General features: G+C 40.2%; 1 protein-coding gene across 11 annotated transcripts in view; it reads right to left on the reverse strand.

Annotated features, from left to right (window-relative positions):
* The window catches only part of LOC131038352 (transcription termination factor MTERF2, chloroplastic), a 154,778-nt gene that overhangs the window by 101,219 nt on the left and 32,035 nt on the right, over nt 1-21,524 (reverse strand). For 8 of the 11 annotated variants that reach the window (XM_057970741.2, XM_057970751.2, XM_057970740.2 and 5 more), the window contains 2 exons: nt 10,783-10,920; nt 10,292-10,537 (listed from right to left, as the gene is read on the reverse strand). In XM_057970741.2, coding sequence (XP_057826724.1) covers nt 10,292-10,537; nt 10,783-10,920 — 384 coding nt within the window. The remainder of the gene's footprint in view (nt 1-10,291; nt 10,538-10,782; nt 10,921-21,524) is intronic. The other 3 variants (XM_057970743.2, XM_057970750.2, XM_057970749.2) reach the window with 3 other exon arrangements.

Raw genomic sequence — 21,524 nt, forward strand, 5'->3', positions numbered from 1 at the left:
AGGTCTGTATCCCCTATATTGTCTTAAATACTTTGGACTTTTGACTCTTTGATTACTCCTCCCTTATACCGATATTTCATTTTCTCGAGCTTACGAGGGATGTCAACTCTGGAGGTATGTGATGTTCCTAGCGCGTCGGGTGCCTTTGAAGATTCCCTCGCCTACTTAGGCATTTATCCTGCACACCCGAACACGGATTACGAGACAGGCTTTAATGCGAAAACATGGGTTAGTGGTGCCCGAAGATGACGTTAACATGAAAAATTGTTTGAACAGCCAAACAACTTTGAAACTTGAAAGTGCGTTAGAACAGGCTACTTAAACAATTTTGAATTGTGCGCCTTAAAAGTAATCTGGATATTGAAGATCATTTGGATTTGGTTAGTTGGTTTGCGCAAATTTTCAAAATGCAGCTTCCTATGTTGCCGACGATTGAAAGTTGCAAATGTTACGGTTTGTGCGACTCAACGTTTAAGTTTTCAATTTTGGCTTGTGCTGATCGTTTTGAATGTGCGTTTTGAAAAGATGATTCTATGTTTGCAATTTTCTGACCAATATCCCTAAATTTGCCTAAGTCTGAATTTTTAGAGGGAAGGGTCGATTTTGGCAAATGGTAGTTGAATGTTGTTGTGAGTTGCGATAATGATTTCTTAAATTATACTCTTCACAGTCTCTCGCATTCACATTTATACCTTAACCCTAGGTTAACAAATGTGATCATTTGCACAGATCTTAAACCATTTGGAGGGGAAATTGGAACTTACCTGGAGATTAGCTTGCTGATCGTTTGACTTTGCCGAGAAAGACTTCTCTTGTGCGATTTTGGAATCCTTTTCTTGATTTCAGCTCTATAAAAATATATCAGACAACTTTGAACCTTTGAATGACTCCCATAGCTTATATTCACGCGATTCTAAAACTTGAATGATTTCAGCTTGGAACTTATATCACGTGATTATGTTTTTGAGATTTTCGGCTTTCTTAAGTTTTCGGCTTACAGATGGACCCTTTTGCACGAACTTGGTCTTTTCCTTCATTTCGGTCTGATAAGTTTGATTGTGTGATTTTGAATGGGGTTTTGGCACGATTTTAGTTTTTCTTTTTCGGCCTGTTAGATGATAATACTGTGCGCATTGGCCTCTTTATTCATTTTTGGCTTTTGGGTTGAATAGCGCGATTCAGACATCTTTTTTGCCTTTTCAGCCTACGTGACTAAAATACAAGCTTATGTTGCTTGAAAACTTCGGCCTCTAAGCCTATTTTATAAGCTTAAGTGATTTTCGGCTCAAAGGCGATTTTGCAAGTTTTGTTGATTTTCGGCCCACGGGGCCTTTTTGCAAACTTTGTCTCCCACTTCGGCCTAGGAGGCTGATTTTCCAATTTTTCTTTGAATTTCGACCTTGGGGGCCAATTTGTGAACTTTAAGTGTTATTTCGGCTTTAAAAGACGTCCTTGCAACTCACATTTTGTCCTTTTAGGCCGATTTGCCAACTTGGGCTCTCATATTAGCCTCTTTAGGCCGAATTTAGCTTTTAAGTTGTATTATGACTTGAATTTCGACCTTTTAGGCCAACTTTTGAATCTTTTACTTACATTTTGACCCTCTAGGCCGAATTTTGAGAGATTGGTTTTAAATAGCTTGCTCTTAAGTCATGACGCCTTGCCAATTTCGAGCATTTTAGAGTTTTTGAAAGATTTTGACTTCAAGTTAATCATTCAATGAATTTGCTCGGCTAAATTGGTCATTTTGCGAGAAACGTCTTGTTCACTTATCCCACTTTGCACTCTTTAGTTACTTTGCAATTCGGTCAAAAGGTGCACTTTTAATTTGCCTTAGGCATCCTGGCTTCAAGCTTCAAACATGCTCATGAGCAAATTTGACTTGACAATATTTGCGATTTCACCTCAGGTTCTTCATTCAACTTTCCTTTGTGAACAGAATCGCGGTCATCTTTTAAGGTGTGAATTCTCTAGGACTTAGGATTCGGGCTTGGCTCAATCTCAAGTAGGATCACCTCCTTAACGCTTCAACTTCCTTACTGTTGCATCTTCTCTCTGCGAATTTACCAAAATTTCCCTACTCGGGACCTCAGTGAGGATGAGACGAAAAGACAAAAAAGGGGGGACCCTATCGACGACGGGAGTGTGTGCAAGGCACAACACATCGACCTTGGATTTCTTCTGGAAATCCAAAATCAAAAGATTCCACACCAAGGAGCGATAAGTTCAAGACACAATAAGAATGAAGAAAATGTTCTAATCATATTGAGTTCCCTTTGGAAATCCAAAAGTAAGGTATCAACACTTCTTCATGATGAAGAATCAAATTTGCAAGGCATGTTGAGGTGGCATCCCAGTCATTAATCAACCAATCCAAGGGTTCCAAGTCAAACATGTCCAGGTGCAATGAACCAGACTCAACAAGTGGAAGATATTAAATGGCTCCTATTTTCTCATTGGTTATCCAAAGCATTGTAATTTTCTCATACACCAAAAGAAGTTTTTTTGCTGTTAACCCTAATTAGAGTTTTGTCTATTGATCTCCCATCAATTTGGGTCGTTGCTTTGTAATGGGTGCGCCTATATAAACTACCCTCCTCTCATTTGTAAAGAGAGAGATTTATGAGAAATTGTTGTAGTGATACTTCTTAAGTGCTGAGACATAATTCATTGTTCAATTGTTGGTGAATCTTGTCTACTTTTGCAAGTTAGCATGGTTTCTTGGCTATCCTTAGAATAGATTTCATTTCCAAGTTGATAGATTGAATGAAGGATTTGATAGAATTGCTTAATATGGAATGGATGTGTTCATACTTTTGATAATTGGATGATTTTCAGTTATCGTGCAAAGTTAGTCTGAACCAGTAAATGAAATTTAACTTCTATTGCTTTATCCATCGTTCAAGATGTTGGTGAATATATGCGATATGAAAATCTTTTGATTTCCTTTGAAGATTGTACCATTCTTGTGTAGTTGTTGAGTTTGGCGAAGCAAGGATTGGTTTCGAATTCCACTTTTGCAATTTCCGTCTCTCGAATTTGTAGGATTCGATTAGGATTAGAAGTGGCTTCCTAAACCCTCATCCTTTTGCCTTTTTTTCCAAGTCTTTGTAGAAGTAGGATTGAAAAAGAGCTTATTGCAAAACCATTCCAAAAAAGAATTAAGTTATGTGTCAGGAATCAACAGAATCCTTTGATTGATTCACTCGAACAATTGCGTAAGTCCCCCCTTGAGATTACCAACATATGACAACGAACCAACTGCGACTATCCGCATGAATTTGGAACCTTGGAGTTGTCTTTGTGATCACACAATCCATCTGTTTAGCACATAGAAGATTTTGATCAAGAGAGAATAGGATATTTGTGGGTATTTTATTTTGAGTTGCGTGTGCATAAAAAACACACCAACAAGATGACTTAGTGAAATTCAACTAGACTTTGCTTTGCCATGCTAAGCAACAACTCCACAAAGTTTAGTGCAATCTTCTAAGGAGAGCAAAACGACGTTCAAATTACTACCAATGGAATAGACACCATCAATGCAATGCATGTCAATGAGAGAGTAGCAATTAAAGTTAAGCTCATGAAGAGAGTTTAATTGACCACGCAAGATACTTCACAATCAATGAAATACTAGTAGTATGAACATAATAATTTCACCATTAATCATCCATAATAGCTTCCATCCATCTAATTAACACCATCTAACATGAGAATATAACAAGAAACAATGCAATTATGTAGAAAAAACAACACATTCCACAAATTCAATGAAAAGGATGTTTATTTACAAGCTTGACAACAATTTTTGCCTTCTCCTCCTACTCTACTTCTAATCTACTGATCTTGATCTCCTAACTATTCAACTATTAACCTTTACAAATAAGACAGTGGAGCCTTATATAGTGCTGCCAATACAATTGAGTGGCTAGGATCAAATCTACATCAATGGACAAGATTGAAAAATAGAAACCGTAATTAGGGTTTGTTACACCCATTACATAGAATTCAATGATAAAATTACATTTTATGACACGTCCATCATTAAATTCCGACCAATGAATAATGAGCTGTAATGTCCCCACTTCTCTAGTTGCTATTTAGATGCATAGATTTGCCTGTCATCCATCTCCAAAGGCAAATTCACAGTGTAAGGGGATGATTGGTTAGCCAAAGGGGACCATTTCTTAGTCAAATTTTGCTTTGGTGAGCCATTTATAGTAAAACTTTATAATATTATGTTATAAAGTTACTTTTTCTAAATTTAGAAAAAGTTAATAAAAAGTAACTTATAAGTTACTTTATCTTGGAATAAGTAACTTTATATTAAAAGTTACATGGCACTTTTCCCTAGGTGATAAATTCTTTTAAAAAGGTGGTCAATTATTCATGAGGAAGCAACCCTCAAGGTGGGCGTAGCATTATGAGGGGAAAAAATTCCATTGGAATGTTTAAAAGATGCCAAGAAAGGGTTCGATTAAGGGCAAAGGCATAAAAGAGACTTGTACATGCATTTTTGCGCATTGTGTGTTTTATGATTTTTGGGGAAACATCTTCTTTGCAGGTCTGCAACGTACATTGCAGGTCTCTAGTGTGGAATTGGAGACGAAGACCTCCGTTTCTAGGTGGAAGGACGAAAACCCTTTCACATTCTATCAATTTGGAGTGCTTGGAATGCATTTATTTGGCCAATAAGGGTCATAATCAGAGGTTTATTGACAGCTACAGTATTATTTCAATCTGATATTCAGATCTGGGCAGAATTGAGAAGTGTTGGGCTGAAATTTGGGGCATTTTGGAACCAGCTGTACCATCCCAGCTAGGCCGTACCATTGCATCTGACCTGGATTTTCAAATATAAAAATTAAGGGGTTTTGCAGCAGGGTTTTCATACAAAATTCATTGTTAGCAGCAAATTAGAAGATTCCCCATAGCTATTTGGTGAAAACAATTCATACTAGAGCTACAGGAGTAAAACAGTGGGTAAAAGACACACCAAATTGGGGTTTCTCCTGGGAAAAGTTAAGAAAGTGCACTGAAATAGGGATTTATTTTCTAAATTGTTTTTGATAATTATCCAGTTGATGAATAAAGCTTTCAGGAGTCATCGGTTGCAGCTGGAGGTGCTTCATTCAGTCATTTCACCAGTTCAGGCCAATAAGACCCCCCTATTCCCAGTGCTGGACTCCTGGTAGGCCATTGTTGGCTTAGATTGCTGAAGGAAATCATTTACATTCATTTGTTATTGCTGATAAATAAAAATCAGAAATCTGAAATTAGTTTCTAGTCAATTATTTTATGTGTTATCATTGTTATTCTTTTTGCATTGTCAATTCCCAAAGCATATATTTCAATAAAACACAAAACCTCAAAAAATGCATCTAAAAACCAAATTTCCAACCGCTGGTCAAAGAAATCAGACTCAGAAATTTATATTAGATTGCTACAATCAGCACTCGGCATCTTTCATGAGGTTAGGTACATCAAACTTTGTGCCCACATGTAGTTATCCTCCTTGTTGGATGAGTCAAGTGTATTGAATTTGGACGTCCTTTACTTGGAATGATGTGATTGGCTTCAAGATGACTGGGTGCCACCTAAGTGTAATCCTTGTAACTCATCACAAGTGTAGGTGATTGAGGCATATCTCTTGATACCCAACATTTCCAAGCTCCTGATGTGATGATCGTGGGAGATATTCCCATCCTTGGGATCACGCCTTCTAACTTTGATTAACTCTTCTAAAACTATCTCCTTGATCCCCTTGTTGGCATATTTGTCATTGATGTCGGTATACATTACATATCAGTGTGTCATTGATGTTAGTATACATATGTTTTCAGATCAATTATAACATATTTCAGATTACATATTAACTCATTCACATGTGCTTTTTATTGTGCTCAGATTGTAGAATGAAGTCTACATTTTGTATTCAAAGAGAAGCTGTATGTTTGAATGTATAGCAACTACAGATACATAGGCATGTCTATACCTGCAAAAGAAATAAATATGGTTTAGTTTATAATGGCAGAAAGAAGCAGAAAACTGAACGGTTTTTGAGTTGAAGATCTTTGATCACCTTTGTATTCGAAAAGGTTGCATTAAGAACACTTGTTCATTGTATGCCTGGTCAAAGAATTGTATTGATGTTTGGTATCTATGGCACGATATCTTCTAGGTTGAATCAGCAACATATATTTTCCAAACTGAATTTGCAACACATATTTTTTAGTTTGAACCAGCAACACGTATTTCTTGTATTGAAAGTGTTTTTAATAATAGTTCGTATGAGCTGTCAAGGGCAGTTCATTGGGAGTTATGAAAACTGTTCTCTTTAGTTGTAGCTATCCTCATATAACTAATCATTATCTTTTTATCGTTCGAAACATTTGACAAGTGTTTAGCGGATATGGTTAGTTATAGACAGTTCGAACTACATATTAGTTATAACAGTTTTAAAACCTTTCAATACAGATTCACAAGCTATATATGCATTGTTGATTGGAGTTCGATGATTGAGAGAGATTGAATAAGTTAAAAAGAAAGGGTGTAATGCTGGTAAAAGAAAACAACTGTAAGATGTTTCATATCCGAATTTGAGTGATAGGAAGAGTGTCTGAAAACCAAACAATATAGTAACATAGAATTTTTCTATATAGTGCAGTCATAAAGTGGCGTTTCTGAGACAGCAGTTCAACATTTCAGAGCATGCTTTGGTAGTGGTATTTCAAGAGATCTAATTCAGTCTACAGAGAGTGTAAAGAATTGAATATCAGGTATACAACAGCACAGTACATAGTTTTGTGTCTTGCTCAGAATTTGTATAAATCAGGGTCTCTGAAAAGTGTTGATTTGAATACATATCTTAAGATTTTAATCTGCTATTATCACTGGTCTAACAAACAAAAGTGTTTAGTTTTGGTTTGCAAAGTTTTGTACTTACAGGCTGCAATCAGTTTCAAATCGTTTCAGTCTTGCAGATCTTTGTGATACTTTATAACAGTTTGTCTGAAGAATGGAGACAATCAGATTATGACAACCTGATTTTATAATATTTGTATGAAGATATTTTAATTGAATCAGTAACATTGATGTAATTCAGTTTTTCTTTACACAAATTTGGTACTGTAATAGGGCTGAGTTGGTGCTCAGTTTGAAAAGTTAAGGGGTTGAAAGAGTTGGTGCTCTTAAAGAAAGGGGTTTGGTGACTCCTTAGGGTTGGTGCCCTTAAAGATTGTATTTGATTTTATCTGTGAGGTTGGATTAGGACAGTAAATCCTAGCAGCGTTACTCACTGTGGTTTTTCCCATCTTGGGTTTCCACTCAATTCTTGTGTTGTTCAATGTGTGATTGCTTTGCATTATAGTTTCAAGTTCAGTTTAAAAGGCAATTTTCAAAAAGAATTTAATTGGATAAAGTTTTAAGATTCATTTACTATTGATTCACCCCCCCCCGACCCTCTCTCTCAATAGTAAATCTGTGTTCTACACCCCTTACACAATTTTGCCTCCTAACTTGGGAATTTCTTCTTAGTGTAGTGCATTCACTCTTCATACTTGTAATGATTCTGGATTCCTTCACTTGAAGCCTCCGCCTTGGATTACTCTCTTGCTATACTAGCAATGATTCTTGGATTTCCAAAGGAAATTCAAGACATTTGTGAAATTCCTTCCTTAGCACCTTCACTCTCATGCTTGCTTTTTCATAACATCGATCTTTACTTTGTGATGATGAGTCCTTACACTTCCCTTTGCAATGTTGATGAATCTTGGGAGTGTTCATGATGTGGAGCAATCAGCTTCCCTTTCTTAGCTTGATATCTTCCTTTGTAGAATCCTCTCTTGCATTGTTGTCTTTGTGTTTGATTCCTCGAGCCTGCTTCTTGCATCAGACCTTGATGCTACTTGCAGCCAGCTCCTTTATCTGATCATCTACAACAACAAACAAGATAGCATAAAACATGACTGGTATATACTAATTTTACCTATTTTCAAACTCTCTAAACTGAAATGCCTTCCCAATGGGGTGAGATAATGTTCTAACATCTGATCTCGTGTCTAATTTTTTATTGATTTCAGGTCTGATCTGGAGCTTTCAGTCTGAGGTGATTTTCATATCAGCAGGTCTGATTTTACACCTGTACTGCCATGGATTTTGATGTGAAGTGGAAGACTTCTTCATGCTGGCCGGGCTTTTTGATGGTAACTGGAAGTTGAGTCATGATGGCCAGACTTTTGGGGGGAGGACTCAAAGTCCATGGATTTGACCAGCAAGTGGAAATCACCCAAGAAAGGCCAAGGATTTGAGGGGTAACTGGAAGTGCTCTCAAGCTGGTTGGGGATTTGGAGGGTGAATGGAAGTGATAGTGAGATGGCCGGACTTTTGGCCATGAAGTGGAAGTGACTCATAATAGGGCAGGTATTTGGGCATGAAGTGGAAGTGGAAGGAAGTGGAAGTGGAAGGAGTAACTCATTCATTACCACCTCCATTCAACATCACCATCAAGACCTTGGTTGCTACTCATCAAACACTTCTTCTCAGTTGATTGCTCATTATTTCTTGATCGCTCCTTGCCTCCATCCTCTGACCTAAAGATGTCCACTTGCCTACTCGACTACTCATCACACTTAAGCCTCATACCTTGACCTGACCTAGAAGTTGCACTGCATCCCCTCTCAAACAAGAGCTTAATAGCCAAAGAAACTACTACCAAGCTAGACGGCTAAACTAAGACAACTAACCTACAAGCAAAAAAGTGGGGGTCCCCACTTGCAATGGGACAATGTGTGAAAATGTCACAACATGTAGAAAATCAACTGGAGGATGGAGGCACAAGAGGCTGGAGGACATTGGGCGACCTCTCATTAGTCACTAGCGACGGGAACATTAAATTGCATTAGTGACAAAACTATTTGTGCCAAAATGACTAAAGCCAAGATCAGTTTCCAGGTGGCAGCAGAAACTGTCCCATATCATTTGTGATCGGAGTGGCAATGATCTATAATGATGGCTGCATACACGACAACGAGGCCTTGGTGTTCAAGCTTTTTATGTAAGTGATTCGATGTGTTTGTCCCCAATCACTATTGTTGGTTGTTTGTGAATGTATGTGTTTGTCCCCATTCACAAGATGGTGTAAGTGATTGAAAGTGTTTGTCCCCAGTCACAACAGTTGGGAATTATGATTGGATGGGTGTGTCCACAATCATAATTGTTGTGAGCAGAAGTGTATGTCCCTGTTCATAACCTTGATGTTGGATAGATGTGTTTGTCCCTATCCTAACTTAATGTAAGACTTTGGATAGGTGTGTTACTCCCTACCCTTGGTTCCATGGGTAGATGTGTTTGCCCCTATCCTTGGATGAAAGCATAAGTAAGCATAGTGAGACGAGTTCCACTATTACTTGTCATGAGTAGATGTGTATGTCCCTACTCATACCTTAGGATGAACTACTGAGTGTGGTCAGAAAGTATTGTGAAGTGCTTTCTCCCCATGTTCACACTAAAGAGGGGTGTTGGGAATTAGTGTTCACAGAGGTGCTAGAAATATTGCAGCATAGGATGCACATAATATTTATGCATAAAATAAATAGGTTTGTTATACTTTGTTGAGTAGGTTCATTGTAAAAACAATTCAATACATTTAGGAAAGCATGGAGATTTTCCTATAAAATAGGATACAAGAATCCTATAAATATGTAATGTATTGAATGAAAATATGTGAGAAGCATATACTATCTTGTTTTTTATTGTTGCTACAGATAAATCTCACTTATAAAATCATCAAAGAAATTCATAGTGTCATGGTGAAAGATGTTTGGTTCTTACATTAAACAACAGAAATAACATTTACAAGCCATAATTTATCCTCCATGTTGTTTTCCCCATGTTGTCATGTACCATTACAATATTGAATGTTCGCAATTTGCTGAAAAAGTATAATTTAACACTGATGGACTACAAACATTTCAAACTTACACTTGTTAAACTAATTTTGGAGTTATCAAATGATTCAAATCAATTATATGCCTTGACTTAAAAGATTTGATATTTTTATACTGTTGTGATTTTGCTATGTTACTCAAGTATACAATTGTCAGTAGAATGTACTTTCAAGACCAATCGATCTAGTTGTGTCACTGAGGGCAGTAATATATGATATAGTTATTTCTTTCTTTCTACCGAAAACAAATGTTGCCCCAAACATCCATGTATCCTTTCCTAACAAATGAACTAATTTAAAACACATACATGAAATCTCATTTATATACATCAGTCAAATTACCTTTTCCAGAAGCCTCATCCTAGGTTGGATATCTGCTTCAATGTCAAATAGAATGACTGGAGGATAGCAAAGTATTACCAGCCCAGCATAACATTTTGGTACCCCAATAGATATGAAGAAATCTATCAAGAGATTCATATGATCATTAACATCGCGAAGAAGTATTTTTGGAAATGATTCTATAAGCCGTGCTAAGACATCACCTCCAGAATCCAATATAGCTAATCCTCCAAGACGAGCTTCCATCTATGAGAAGTTCAAAACACATCCAGAAGCACTAAGTAATTGAGCTATATAATAATATCTCCAAATACATAGCATGTTTAAAATCATTATTGAGAAATGCACCAACCATCTTGATCCAGGATAGTGGAAAAAATAATGCACACCATAAGACTATGCAATTCAAGCCTCATGATTCAAGGGAATGAATAAAATGCTTCATAATATTATGGGAACACCAATCAGAGTCTAGAAAAATGGATACAAACCTTTTCAAAAAATGATAAACATTGTTGAAGATCATCATCTGCAGAAATGGACAACCGCATCATCATGCGTCGGACCATCGAACTAATAGTCCTCTTGTGCAAATTGACTAAGGCGAACAATTCCTTAAAAAAATTGACCTGGAAATTGCAAACACAAGCCCCAATACCTATCACTACAACCAAAATCCATCTATATCATGAAAAGTTGAAAACAATATAGGTAAACAAGAAAGCATGAACCTTATAGTGAATAATATCTTTACATTCAAAACAACAGATGAATTTTAGTTTCTATAGTTGATCAACAAGCTAACGTGGAAGATTGGCAAAAAAATCTATTTAAGTCCTTTCCCAAGCCAGCATCTTCACACTAGTGAGCAATCGGCCAGGGCAATGCCAACCAAGACAAATAAAGCAGCAAAACAACTACTAAGACCCAAGGGGTTTCAGCTGTCTAGGTTTTTTTGATACTAGTGTTGCTGTTTTTCTTTTTAATTTTTCCTGCAAAGATAAAGTGTCCTCCACATTATATTTCCCTACAAAATTGGACTTTACTGTTCCTGTGGCTTTTTTTCCATTTAAAAAAGGTTCTAACACTGTTTTTACAACTGTGATATGTTCTACGCATAGTCTCAGCCAAAACTCCTTTTTTTTGTTCATTTAAAGCGCTTGGATTTTGTAAATGTTTTACTTTTTAATATGATATTCCATTTCTACTATCAAAAAATGTAGTTCCAACTTTCTTCAATATATGTATTAGAATACAACCCAAAAAATGTATTTATTCTTATCCATACTGCTCGAAGCAATAATAGTCATCAAAGAAATGCTAATGCACCATAGAATCAATAAGACCTCTCTCCAATGGATCTTGTGAAATTAAATTTTGATGGCTCTGGCCAAAGAGATTGACAATCTTATTGTGGAAGGGAACTCCATGAAGTTTTGTAATGCCTTGCACAAAGATTCCTGCCCTACTTGGAAGCTAAGCGTCATGTAGAAGTGGCCTTGGAATTGGGCTCTAATTTTACCAGTGTAAGTTATCTAAACTGAAGATGCAATTTCTATGCAGTGGCATAATTTATGTAATTTCAGTGTTGAACAAGAACCACTTACAACTGCATATAGCCATCTTTCTCATTTTTTTAAAGTGTATAGATCAAAAATTAAGATGTATGCCTCGATGAATGCTATTTATTTAGTTTTTAAGGCCTTTTTGGCCCCTCTCCTTGAGTGTGATTTTCATTCATTGTGGTTTGATTGCACCAAAGATAGCAATATGTCAGCATTCGAGATTGTGGGAAAGATCGAAGGTCGATTACTTTGGCTTGGGTGAAGTGCTTTGTCTATGCATTGCAGTGCTGCCAGTAAGTTTCCTTTGGTTGGGTGATGCGTTGTTGTATTCTTTTCTTTGCTTGTTTGGGAGATGCTATGATTGTTGTCTGCATCCGGTGGATTTCATGAAATATTTGTTAACAGCAGGTGAAGAAAGGTGATGTCCCTCACTGCAAAGGGATTGTTTCAAACCAATGTTTGCTCTCTATTTTCTCCTTCCATTAGGACATTCCCTAGATTTTGAGGCAATAATTGGGGAAGATAAGCTTGGTGTTGGTCTTGACTATTGGGAAGCTTATCAAATATGTTTCTTCCTGTAGATCTCTAAGGTATGCTCATCTTGACAACAGGACTAGTTCCTAGAGGTTGGAATGTCAAAGTGGAACCGATATTTAGCAAGCAAGGTGGTGGAAATTCAGAGCCCATGTTAGATGAGGTTTGTGTGTTGGAGAAGAGAGTGCATGTTCTATGTGCATAAAACCATGAAAGGAATGTGATGTCCCCATCCAAATGCTAAATCTCTAGAGCCAAACAACTACGAGAAAGCTCCTTGTATTATCTTTACAATGAAGATTGATGCAATTGAAAGCAAATGGTTTGATGACGATGTATTTAAGAATGATCAAGATTATTAAATGATGAATGTGAAGCAGTTTGATAGAGGAAGGAGATTAAGAGATCCTTACTTTATATTAAGAGATCTTTACTCTTTAGCCAAACATGAAACATATATGCTACACTCTAAGCATGAAAAACTCCCTTTTAGAAACAAGTTATGCTTGTAAAATGCTACTCATTTGTAAAAGATATTTGCCATGTGTTAGAGGCAACAATGAAGTATTGTAAACATGAAGGATATCTGCAGATCTAAAATAAGAAGACCATTGTATCTAGATTATGGAAAGGTCCAAGTTACCTCATTTCCATTCACAGTGGTTAAAGCAATCAAGGGTATGATATCAAAGACATAAAGCGACTAACCGATTGTAAAAGATGGCTGATTACAATACTGAGCGACTAAGTATATTAAGAAGACAAGCAATGACTAAGTGAATGATTAACTATCTACAACAACTTCATTGGAAGTTCCACTAGATACATGAGAAGCAATCAAGGGTATGATATCAAAGACATCAAGCGACTAACCAATTGTAAAAGATGGCTGATTACAATACTGAGCGACTAAGTATATTAAGAAGACAAGCAATGACTAAGTGAATGATTAACTATCTACAACAACTTCATTGGAAGTTCCACTAGATACATGAGAAGCAGCGATGATAAATTAATAGATAACAGCAATTGTTATTCAAGGCATTGACCATTCATTAGTGAGCCATTGACTTGTTAAGCTAACGATTATAACAGAGATTATTGTCATGAAGAGATCCAATCACTTGGAAGGGACACGAATGGGAAAGAAGACATGGCTTTCAAGGTGCAACAATTTGAACATGATAGATACATAAAGAAATTGAAATCAATCACTCAAGGGAGGAAGGAAATTTATGAGGTATCTTATTTGATCTGCTCATTCGAGCACTATTGACTTTGGCGTAACGGATACATAATCAAGTCTACACCAGCGATCATGATTGAAGCAGCGATTTAATTAACATAAGGCCGACTCCCATTAAGATAACAGCAATTAAAGAATTATTCATTAGTAGCAATTACGATTATGGGAGCAATTCAAACGGTCAATGCTGGCATTAATGAAGTTATCATCCCTTGGTGATTTATCCAACCCGACACTTGAATATCAGTGCGGTTGAATTGGTGGCTTAAAGAAGTGAATAAACGAACCGCGTGTAAAGCTTATGATGACAATTCATATTGTTCCTTGGCATCAGGGAAGATGGTAGTGTTGCATTTGTGCGGCTTGAAGCAAGGATCACAAGTCTAGATTTCATTAGTTTGAATGCACATCGAGTGAACAGAGATTATATATTATATCGATTATGATGCAGGAGCATCCCCGGTTCATGGCAATCTTGCATCAACCAAAAATATCTCCTTTCTGTTTTGCATTTCATTCTGCATTTTCTGGCATTGGCTCACCGAATCTCGAGTTGGATTTTGCTTGAGGACTTGATCATCTACTTTATTCCCAAACCGTGGAGCATTTGGATCATTTTCCGGCAAGTTATCGCTATCGGTTTCCGAGACAATTTTTTGGTATCAATTGCTTGGTTGTAATCTGCCGGGATCTACCAGATCCCTTCCGTAGCTTGCGGAGCCCTGAGCGTTGATTTGGATGTTCCTTGGCATGTGGCTGACTTTCCCTTTGATCTACACTTCATCCTTTGGATTTTCTGGAGGAATTTCTTTGGCGGAGGTCGACCTTGTTGTTTTTACGCGTTAGGTCTTGTTCTTCGACATTTGATCCCTTTTGGGCCAACCGGATCCCCTTGGATCGTATAAATCATAGTAATTGAGCATTAGAATGCAGATTAGTTAAGATATAGAACATGGAAGATAGATCTAAAGATTTGAGGTCCCGGTTGTGACCTATTCTGTGATTAAGCATATTTTAGCAGGCCAGTGAGCCGGTTTTTGTAACCCAGTTGCTACGGTTAATTGTAAACACTTTTCATGATATAATTCATTCAGTTTTGCATTGCCTCCATCATATCCTTGGTGTTTCCGTTGTGTTTACTCTTGCTGACCGGCCCAAACAGATCTCTTTGAGGTCTCTCCTAACCGGTGACTGCATCAAATGGTATCAGAGCGAGCTTTCGTTCCGGAGATTGTGTTGTCTTGAGAAATTTTGTTGTAGGGTGGCGGACTGTGGATCCAACCTGCAGCTACAGAGGACTGGCGTGAAGATGGCACAAAGAGGAAATAAGAATGGTGAAGCACATGGGAATGCAGACTCTGTTGTGATGGAAATGTTGCAAGGAATTGCAGCCCGATTGGAAGCCGTTGAGACAGCCCAAAGAAGAGGCAAACATGTTGAAGATGTGAGTGAAGATGAAGGAGAAGAAGCCCCAACGGAACAAGTAAACCCACCGGCGATTGATCCTGATGAAGAAAGGTTTTTGAGGGTTTTGAGTAGGGCAAATACCAAACCTCATTTTACCCCACCAGAATATGATGGAAAGTTGGATTCAGATGAATTGATGGATTGGCTCTCGGAGATGGAGAAATATTTTGATTTTGAAAACACCACGGAAGAAAGAAAGGTGAAATATGCCTCTACCCCATTGAAGGGTCATGCATCTCTTTGGTGGGAGCATTTGCAGGTTGATAGACAGAGAAGAGGTAAAGAGAAGATCAAAACATGGGATCGGATGGTTGCTAAATTGAAATCAAAATTTATGCCAGCTGATTATCAAGTGAATCTGTTCTGGAAGTTGCAAAATTTGAGACAGAAGGAATCTAGTGTGAAGGAGTACACCGAAGCATTTTACAAGTTCAATATCAGATTCGGACATGTTGATGATGAAGTTGAACAAGTTGCAAGATATTTGAATGGATTGCAGGTGTCTATACAAGATGAGCTTTGTTTGATCAAATTGCAGAGTGTCGAAGAAGCTTACCAGTATGCCCTGAAAGCATAAGAGAAGCTGAACAAAAGACATGAACAGAGGCAGAAAGGCAGAGGTGGAAGGTTTTCTAGAGGAAGATTTCAAGGAGGAAGAGGATATACCGGAGGTAGAGGAACCTGTATGGATCATAACAAGGACAAGGAAGTGAGCAAAGTGTTTTCCCCCGAGGGGTGTGTGTTTCAATAGTGCATAACAGTACAGAAATGTAGTAAATATGACAGCATACAGCAATGCAAGTAAACAGAAGAACTCAGATGTATGTATTCATTAATGTCAAATGCCAGTACATTCACAACATCACTTTGTTCCACAATAACTTCACACTGAAATAGGAAACCAAGTACATATATATAGGTGTCGGTGTAGGTTGTCTGGTGCCAACTGCCGACAACCGTCACATAACCACCGACCCTTAACACTCATAATGTTCTAATTACAATATGACGTAATTACCTGACAACATCATCCCCCCCAAAAAAAGGTCGTCTCCTGACGACATACAACAAAATGGGAAATGACACGAAGACCAAACATGAAAATCAAAGCTGAGGGGGTACAGAGGGCATCCCTGATGAAGAAGGGGCCGGTGGTGTTGTTGCTGCCAACTGCTCCCTCAGTTGGTGAACCTGTTGTGTCCTATGTTGGAGATCTCGCTCAGCTACCAACGCCTCTCTCGGGATTGTTTCACCATAAAAAATGCCTCCATCAAATCCTTTTGTTTACCATCCAACGTCTTCAAAGTAGATGTGAGACAGCTCTCAAGGGCTGCCTGTTCTGCTACCTTATGTGCACGCCTCGCCGTCTCCTGGTCCAAGTTTGTCTTGGCACGAGCCAACTCCTCCTCTAGGCTGGTCGCTCAGGCTCTCTGTTGTGCCAGCTCCATCTCCATCGTATGCAGGCGAGTGGCTAGCTCCTCCCTAGTTGTGATGGCCGCCACCAGCTCTGTCTTTGCTGCCGAGGCACCATGCTGGGAACCTCTGAGCTGGTAGTACCCGTCCCTGAAAGCTTGCTCTACCCGCTATAGCAACAAGTGTACTCCACCAACCTCAGTCGTCTCCTCACGCCTACAATCTGCCAACATCTCAGAAGTTTCCATAGCAGGCCAACCCCTAGCTTCAAAACATCGCCCAAACTCCTCAGCACACCTATCGATGGCAAAGGCGAGGAGTCCCTCGACGACAGATTGCCCGACGATCCGCTCCTGGAGAGAGACTACCAATCTTCGTGCACTGGCCTCAACCTCTGCTGCCATCCTCCGCGCACTAGATCCCATCTCTGCCAAAAATACCTCTATGCCCTTCGACTGGCTCTCCGTAGTGGCTTGCTCCTACTGCTGCATCTCCGCCATCTCTTCCTCTAACCCAACGGTGTCTTGCAGGAAATCCATCACCAACTCCTGTTGTCCGGCCTCCTGATGAGAACTACCCTCATCAAGGTCCACAATCTCCGGAAAAGGACGTGGCTCGGGTGAGGTAGGTGGGGGTCCCAGTGGTGTCATGGGGGGCATCTCATAGCGACCCAGCCACGCATCCATGGTGGCATCATCATCTTCGGTCACTGTACCTTCTACTGCCGAGACCTTCGTATGTACGGGTTCCTTCCGTACGGTAGATTCAATGCAAGGAGGTTCGCTGGGAACCAATGACACTGCAAGAACGTCCTCTGTGGGAATTGCTGGAACTGCTGTGACGACCCTTGAAGGTGTAGGCATTGAAGGTAGAGATCTCAACTGCCCAAATCTTGGGATGGGTACGGCTATTATGGCTCCTACCGTCAGCCCTGAAGTCTGGAGAGGTGTCAATCCTCCATCCTGAGTCAATACTACTGGTGCATACACCAGCTGGCCTACTCCCGCAAGTTGCACTCCACTTGCCGGTAATCCACGGATTCCTCTCGTCACATGTCTAAAACACACTGCGTGGCCACTACTCTTCTTTGTACTCGAGGCTTTCTCTACTTCCTTCCTGGCAAGGCGGAATGTATCATGACTCTAGTTGCTCTGAGAAGAAGTGCCCTCAGAGTCGTCCCCTTCCCCTGCACTACTATCCACTTCTTTTGTAGCCTCTTCGTCTACATCCTCGTCAACTGTTTGTCTCCTGTTCTGTGTCCACCTGTGTGGGTTTCCGTCGCTTCCTTCTAGAATGGGCTTCCCTGCTACCTGCCATGGTATCCAAGTGGGTCCAATAAAAAATGAATGGTTGTGAAGGGTCCCTCGTCTCCCGAGGTTTCCAAACATGCTTCTCTGGCGACACCTGTGTACGTACTGCGTCGAGGAACAACCCTATGGCGTGAAACAGCATATAGAAAGCCTTGTGTCGCAACATCAAGAATCTGTGGATTCTGTCAGACAAAACTGTTGCCTAGTTATACACTATCCCGTTCCTCAGACCGTTCATCAGTGTAATCATGGGTACTGTCGTGTCGGATGCCCTGCTAGCTCCTGTAAGTCTGCTCTTCATAACATCCAGCAAACACCGCCAATCTCTTGGAACAATGTAGAACTTCTTCAACCCTCTACCCTTGGGTGCCTTGATCGCAACGATTCCCGATCTAAGAGATCACTTCGGCAAATTAACCGCAGCAGTTGTTCTTTCCTTTCTGGCAACATCTTCGTGGCATTCTTGTCTATTTTCTTGCCCTCATCTAGGATGCCAAATACCGTAGCAAAATCATCGAGTGCAAAGGAGATGATCACAGTGCTCTGCTGGTACGAGAAAGTAGATGCCCTAATCACACTGTCATACGTAGCCACCATCATCCGCAGACATGATTCGAAATCTCTAATGGCGAAGATGAGCATTTGAATTGCCCAATGTACCCGTGCCTTCCTGAGAGATTCTTTAATTGCATAATTATCCGACGTTTCCAGCCACCAGGTCCTGCACACATTTCCGCTCAATCCTTCAAATGTAATAGTGTCAGGTGTGATTTCTTCGGCATTGCCTTCTTCTTGGCTTTTCCCGTATCCGCTGACCCTGCAATTTTTACTTCTGACTGCAACACTCGCTTCCCCTTGTCCTTGGCTGCCATGCTTCCCTCTGCCATTTTCTTTGATTGTGACGATTTGTCTAACTGCTGCAACAGTTTTCTCCAGTCTAGCTTCCCTAATTTCTATTTTCCTAATTCCATTTGAATGATTTAAGTGCTGGCGCCAATCCTTTAATATTTTCAAATACTGTTACTTCCCCTTTTTTTTTTCTATCGGGCCATAGCATACGGGGTTATACTTTCTCATGGACTGTACGGAACCCTTGCCTTCATATTTGATTCCCTTTGTTGACCACGTGTACGGATGTTTGTTCGACCGTACGGGATTCCTCTCTGGCACTAATACTAATGTACGGCCCAATGTAATGCCTTTGTATAGTTTCAGTCCTTCGTCACCTTCTTGGTCGTACAGACCCTTCCTGACCGTACGGATTAGGTGTGGTCTCTTCTCCTGTGTTGTCGTACAGATGCTATCTATTTGTCTTCACTGATTATGGTGTATAGATTTCTTTGTTTGACCGTACAACCCCTCCTGCTTTGCAATCGTACGGATTCCTCATCGTACTCATCCTGCCAAATGTACGGAATCCTTTGTGTTCTGTTGTGTCGTACGAAAATCTTATTGTACTCTACAACTGTCATACGGATTTGTATGCTCTTAACCGTACGGATTTTGATTTGTACGGTCCTTTTCCCATTTTCGTACGGTCGTACGGTTTTGTTTTTTTTTTCAATCCATACGGATGTACATGCACTTTTTTCCTGTATGACCATGCTTTTTTTTATATATATATATTTTTTATTTTGTTTTTTTTGTTATTGTTTTTTTAAACAAAAGATTAAATAATTACCTCTCTAATTTGTCCAGCTGGGCCCCGCCTCTGGACGAACTGGATCATTCCGCTGCTACCTGTGGTGGTAAATCTTCAACTTCGACCCGTTTACCGTCTCTTGCATCGGTTGGTCGGCCAATGTTGACAACTTAATTGCTCCATCCGTAGCTACTTCACGGATTTCAAATGGCCCCAACCATCAAACTTTAAATTTGCCAGGCTTAATCTCATTCCGCCCATTATACTTCAACAACCACTGTCCTGGCCAAAATTCCATGCGCCGGATGTGCTTGTCATGCCAAAATTTTCGTCTTTGTTGGGCAGCTTCAGTGGCCCATTGAGCCATCATTTTGCGTTCATCCAACTTGCCTAACGCGTACAGCCGTTCCCACAGGCTTTCCATATCTCCTAGGCGATTCTCGATCGCGATCCTTAAACTCAGAACCATGAATTCTACCGACACAATAGCCTCCTGCCCGTACATTAGCTGAAAGGGTGTCTGGCCTGTGGTGACTTTGTAGGTGGTCCTATATGCCCATAGTACCGACGGCAACTTCTCCTCCCAATCTTCTTGTTCAACTCCGCAGGACTTATAGATCACCGACACCAGTATTTTGTTAGTCGCCTCCGCCTACCTGTTGGCCCTCGGGTAGTACGAGCTTGACAAGGAATGAAAAATCTTGAATTCCATCGTGAGCAGCTTGACGACATGATTCACAAAGTGCCCACCGCGATCACTCGTCAATTGGATTGGGATGTCGTACCTTGTAATAATCTGTTCATAAATGAACTTGGCTGTACTCAGAGTTGAGTTGTCCGACAGTGCTCACGCCTCAGCCCACTTCGTAAGGTATTCTATCGCCACCACAATGTAATGACATCTCCATGTTTGGCTGACCTTCAAAGGTCCAATGAAATCCAGACCCCAGCGTTCAAACAACTCCTGGGCATGGGATGGATTGAGGGGCATAAAGTCCCGCTTTAATGGTTTCCCTGCCCTCTGGCACGTATCACAGCCCACCACCCATTCCCGTGCATCATTATATAGGGTGGGCCACCATAGTCCTGCCAGCAATACCTTGCGCGCGGTGGTGTCTGGACCCATGTGACCTCCTACAGGCCCTTCGTGTGCTTCCCGGAGCACTCCCAAAATCTCTTCTTCCATCACACACCTTCTGAGGACTTGGTCAGGTCCCATTTTATACAGCAGCCCATTAATTAGCTGAAATGTCCTGGTTCTCAAGACCAGCTTCCTTCTCTCGATCGGTAACATTCCAACTGGGAACCGAAAGGTAGACAAGTATTCCCCAATGTTCGCATCCACGGTGGTAATGCCGCAATTTGGAACAGATGTGCGTCAGGAAAATCGTCATTGACTCCCTCCGACGGCTCTCCCGACCTAATCCAGGGCAACTGATCAGTGATCACATGGCTCTTGCTCGGCCGTACAATTATTGTGAAAGTGAACTCCTGAAGGAGCAGTAGCCACCTACTTATCTTGCCTTGGATAATGGGTTTATTTACCAGGTACATCAACGCTTGGTGATCCACATAGAAGGTGAAGGGTGTCGCCAGCAAGTAGTGCCGAAATTTTTGTACGACATAGACCATTCTAAGGGCTTCCCTCTCAGTGGTATTGTAGTTCTTCTCGGCTTTCGACATCAACCAACTGGCAAAATAGATGGGATGATCCAACCCATGTCCTCCTTCTTGTGCCAGCATAGCCCCAATGGCATAGTTTGAGGCATCCACGTGTACGTGGAATTCTCGGTCGCAGTTTGGATAGGCCAGAATGGGTGCTGCTACCAGTCTCCTCTTGAGTTCCTCAAATGCCTCCCCTTGTGTCGGTCCCCATATGTACGGTTCGCCCTTTCTTGTCAATTTGTCCAGTGGGAATGAAAGTTGGGCAAAGTTCTTGATGAACTTCCGGTAGTATCCTATATGTCCCAAGAAGGACTTTACTCCCGTCACATCAATGGGTGACTCCATCTCTACAATTACCCGTACCTTATCCGGGTCAATTTTCAATCCAGCT

This window comes from Cryptomeria japonica, chromosome 10 (assembly GCF_030272615.1).
Source record: "Cryptomeria japonica chromosome 10, Sugi_1.0, whole genome shotgun sequence".
Classification (NCBI taxonomy): Eukaryota; Viridiplantae; Streptophyta; class Pinopsida; order Cupressales; family Cupressaceae; genus Cryptomeria; species Cryptomeria japonica.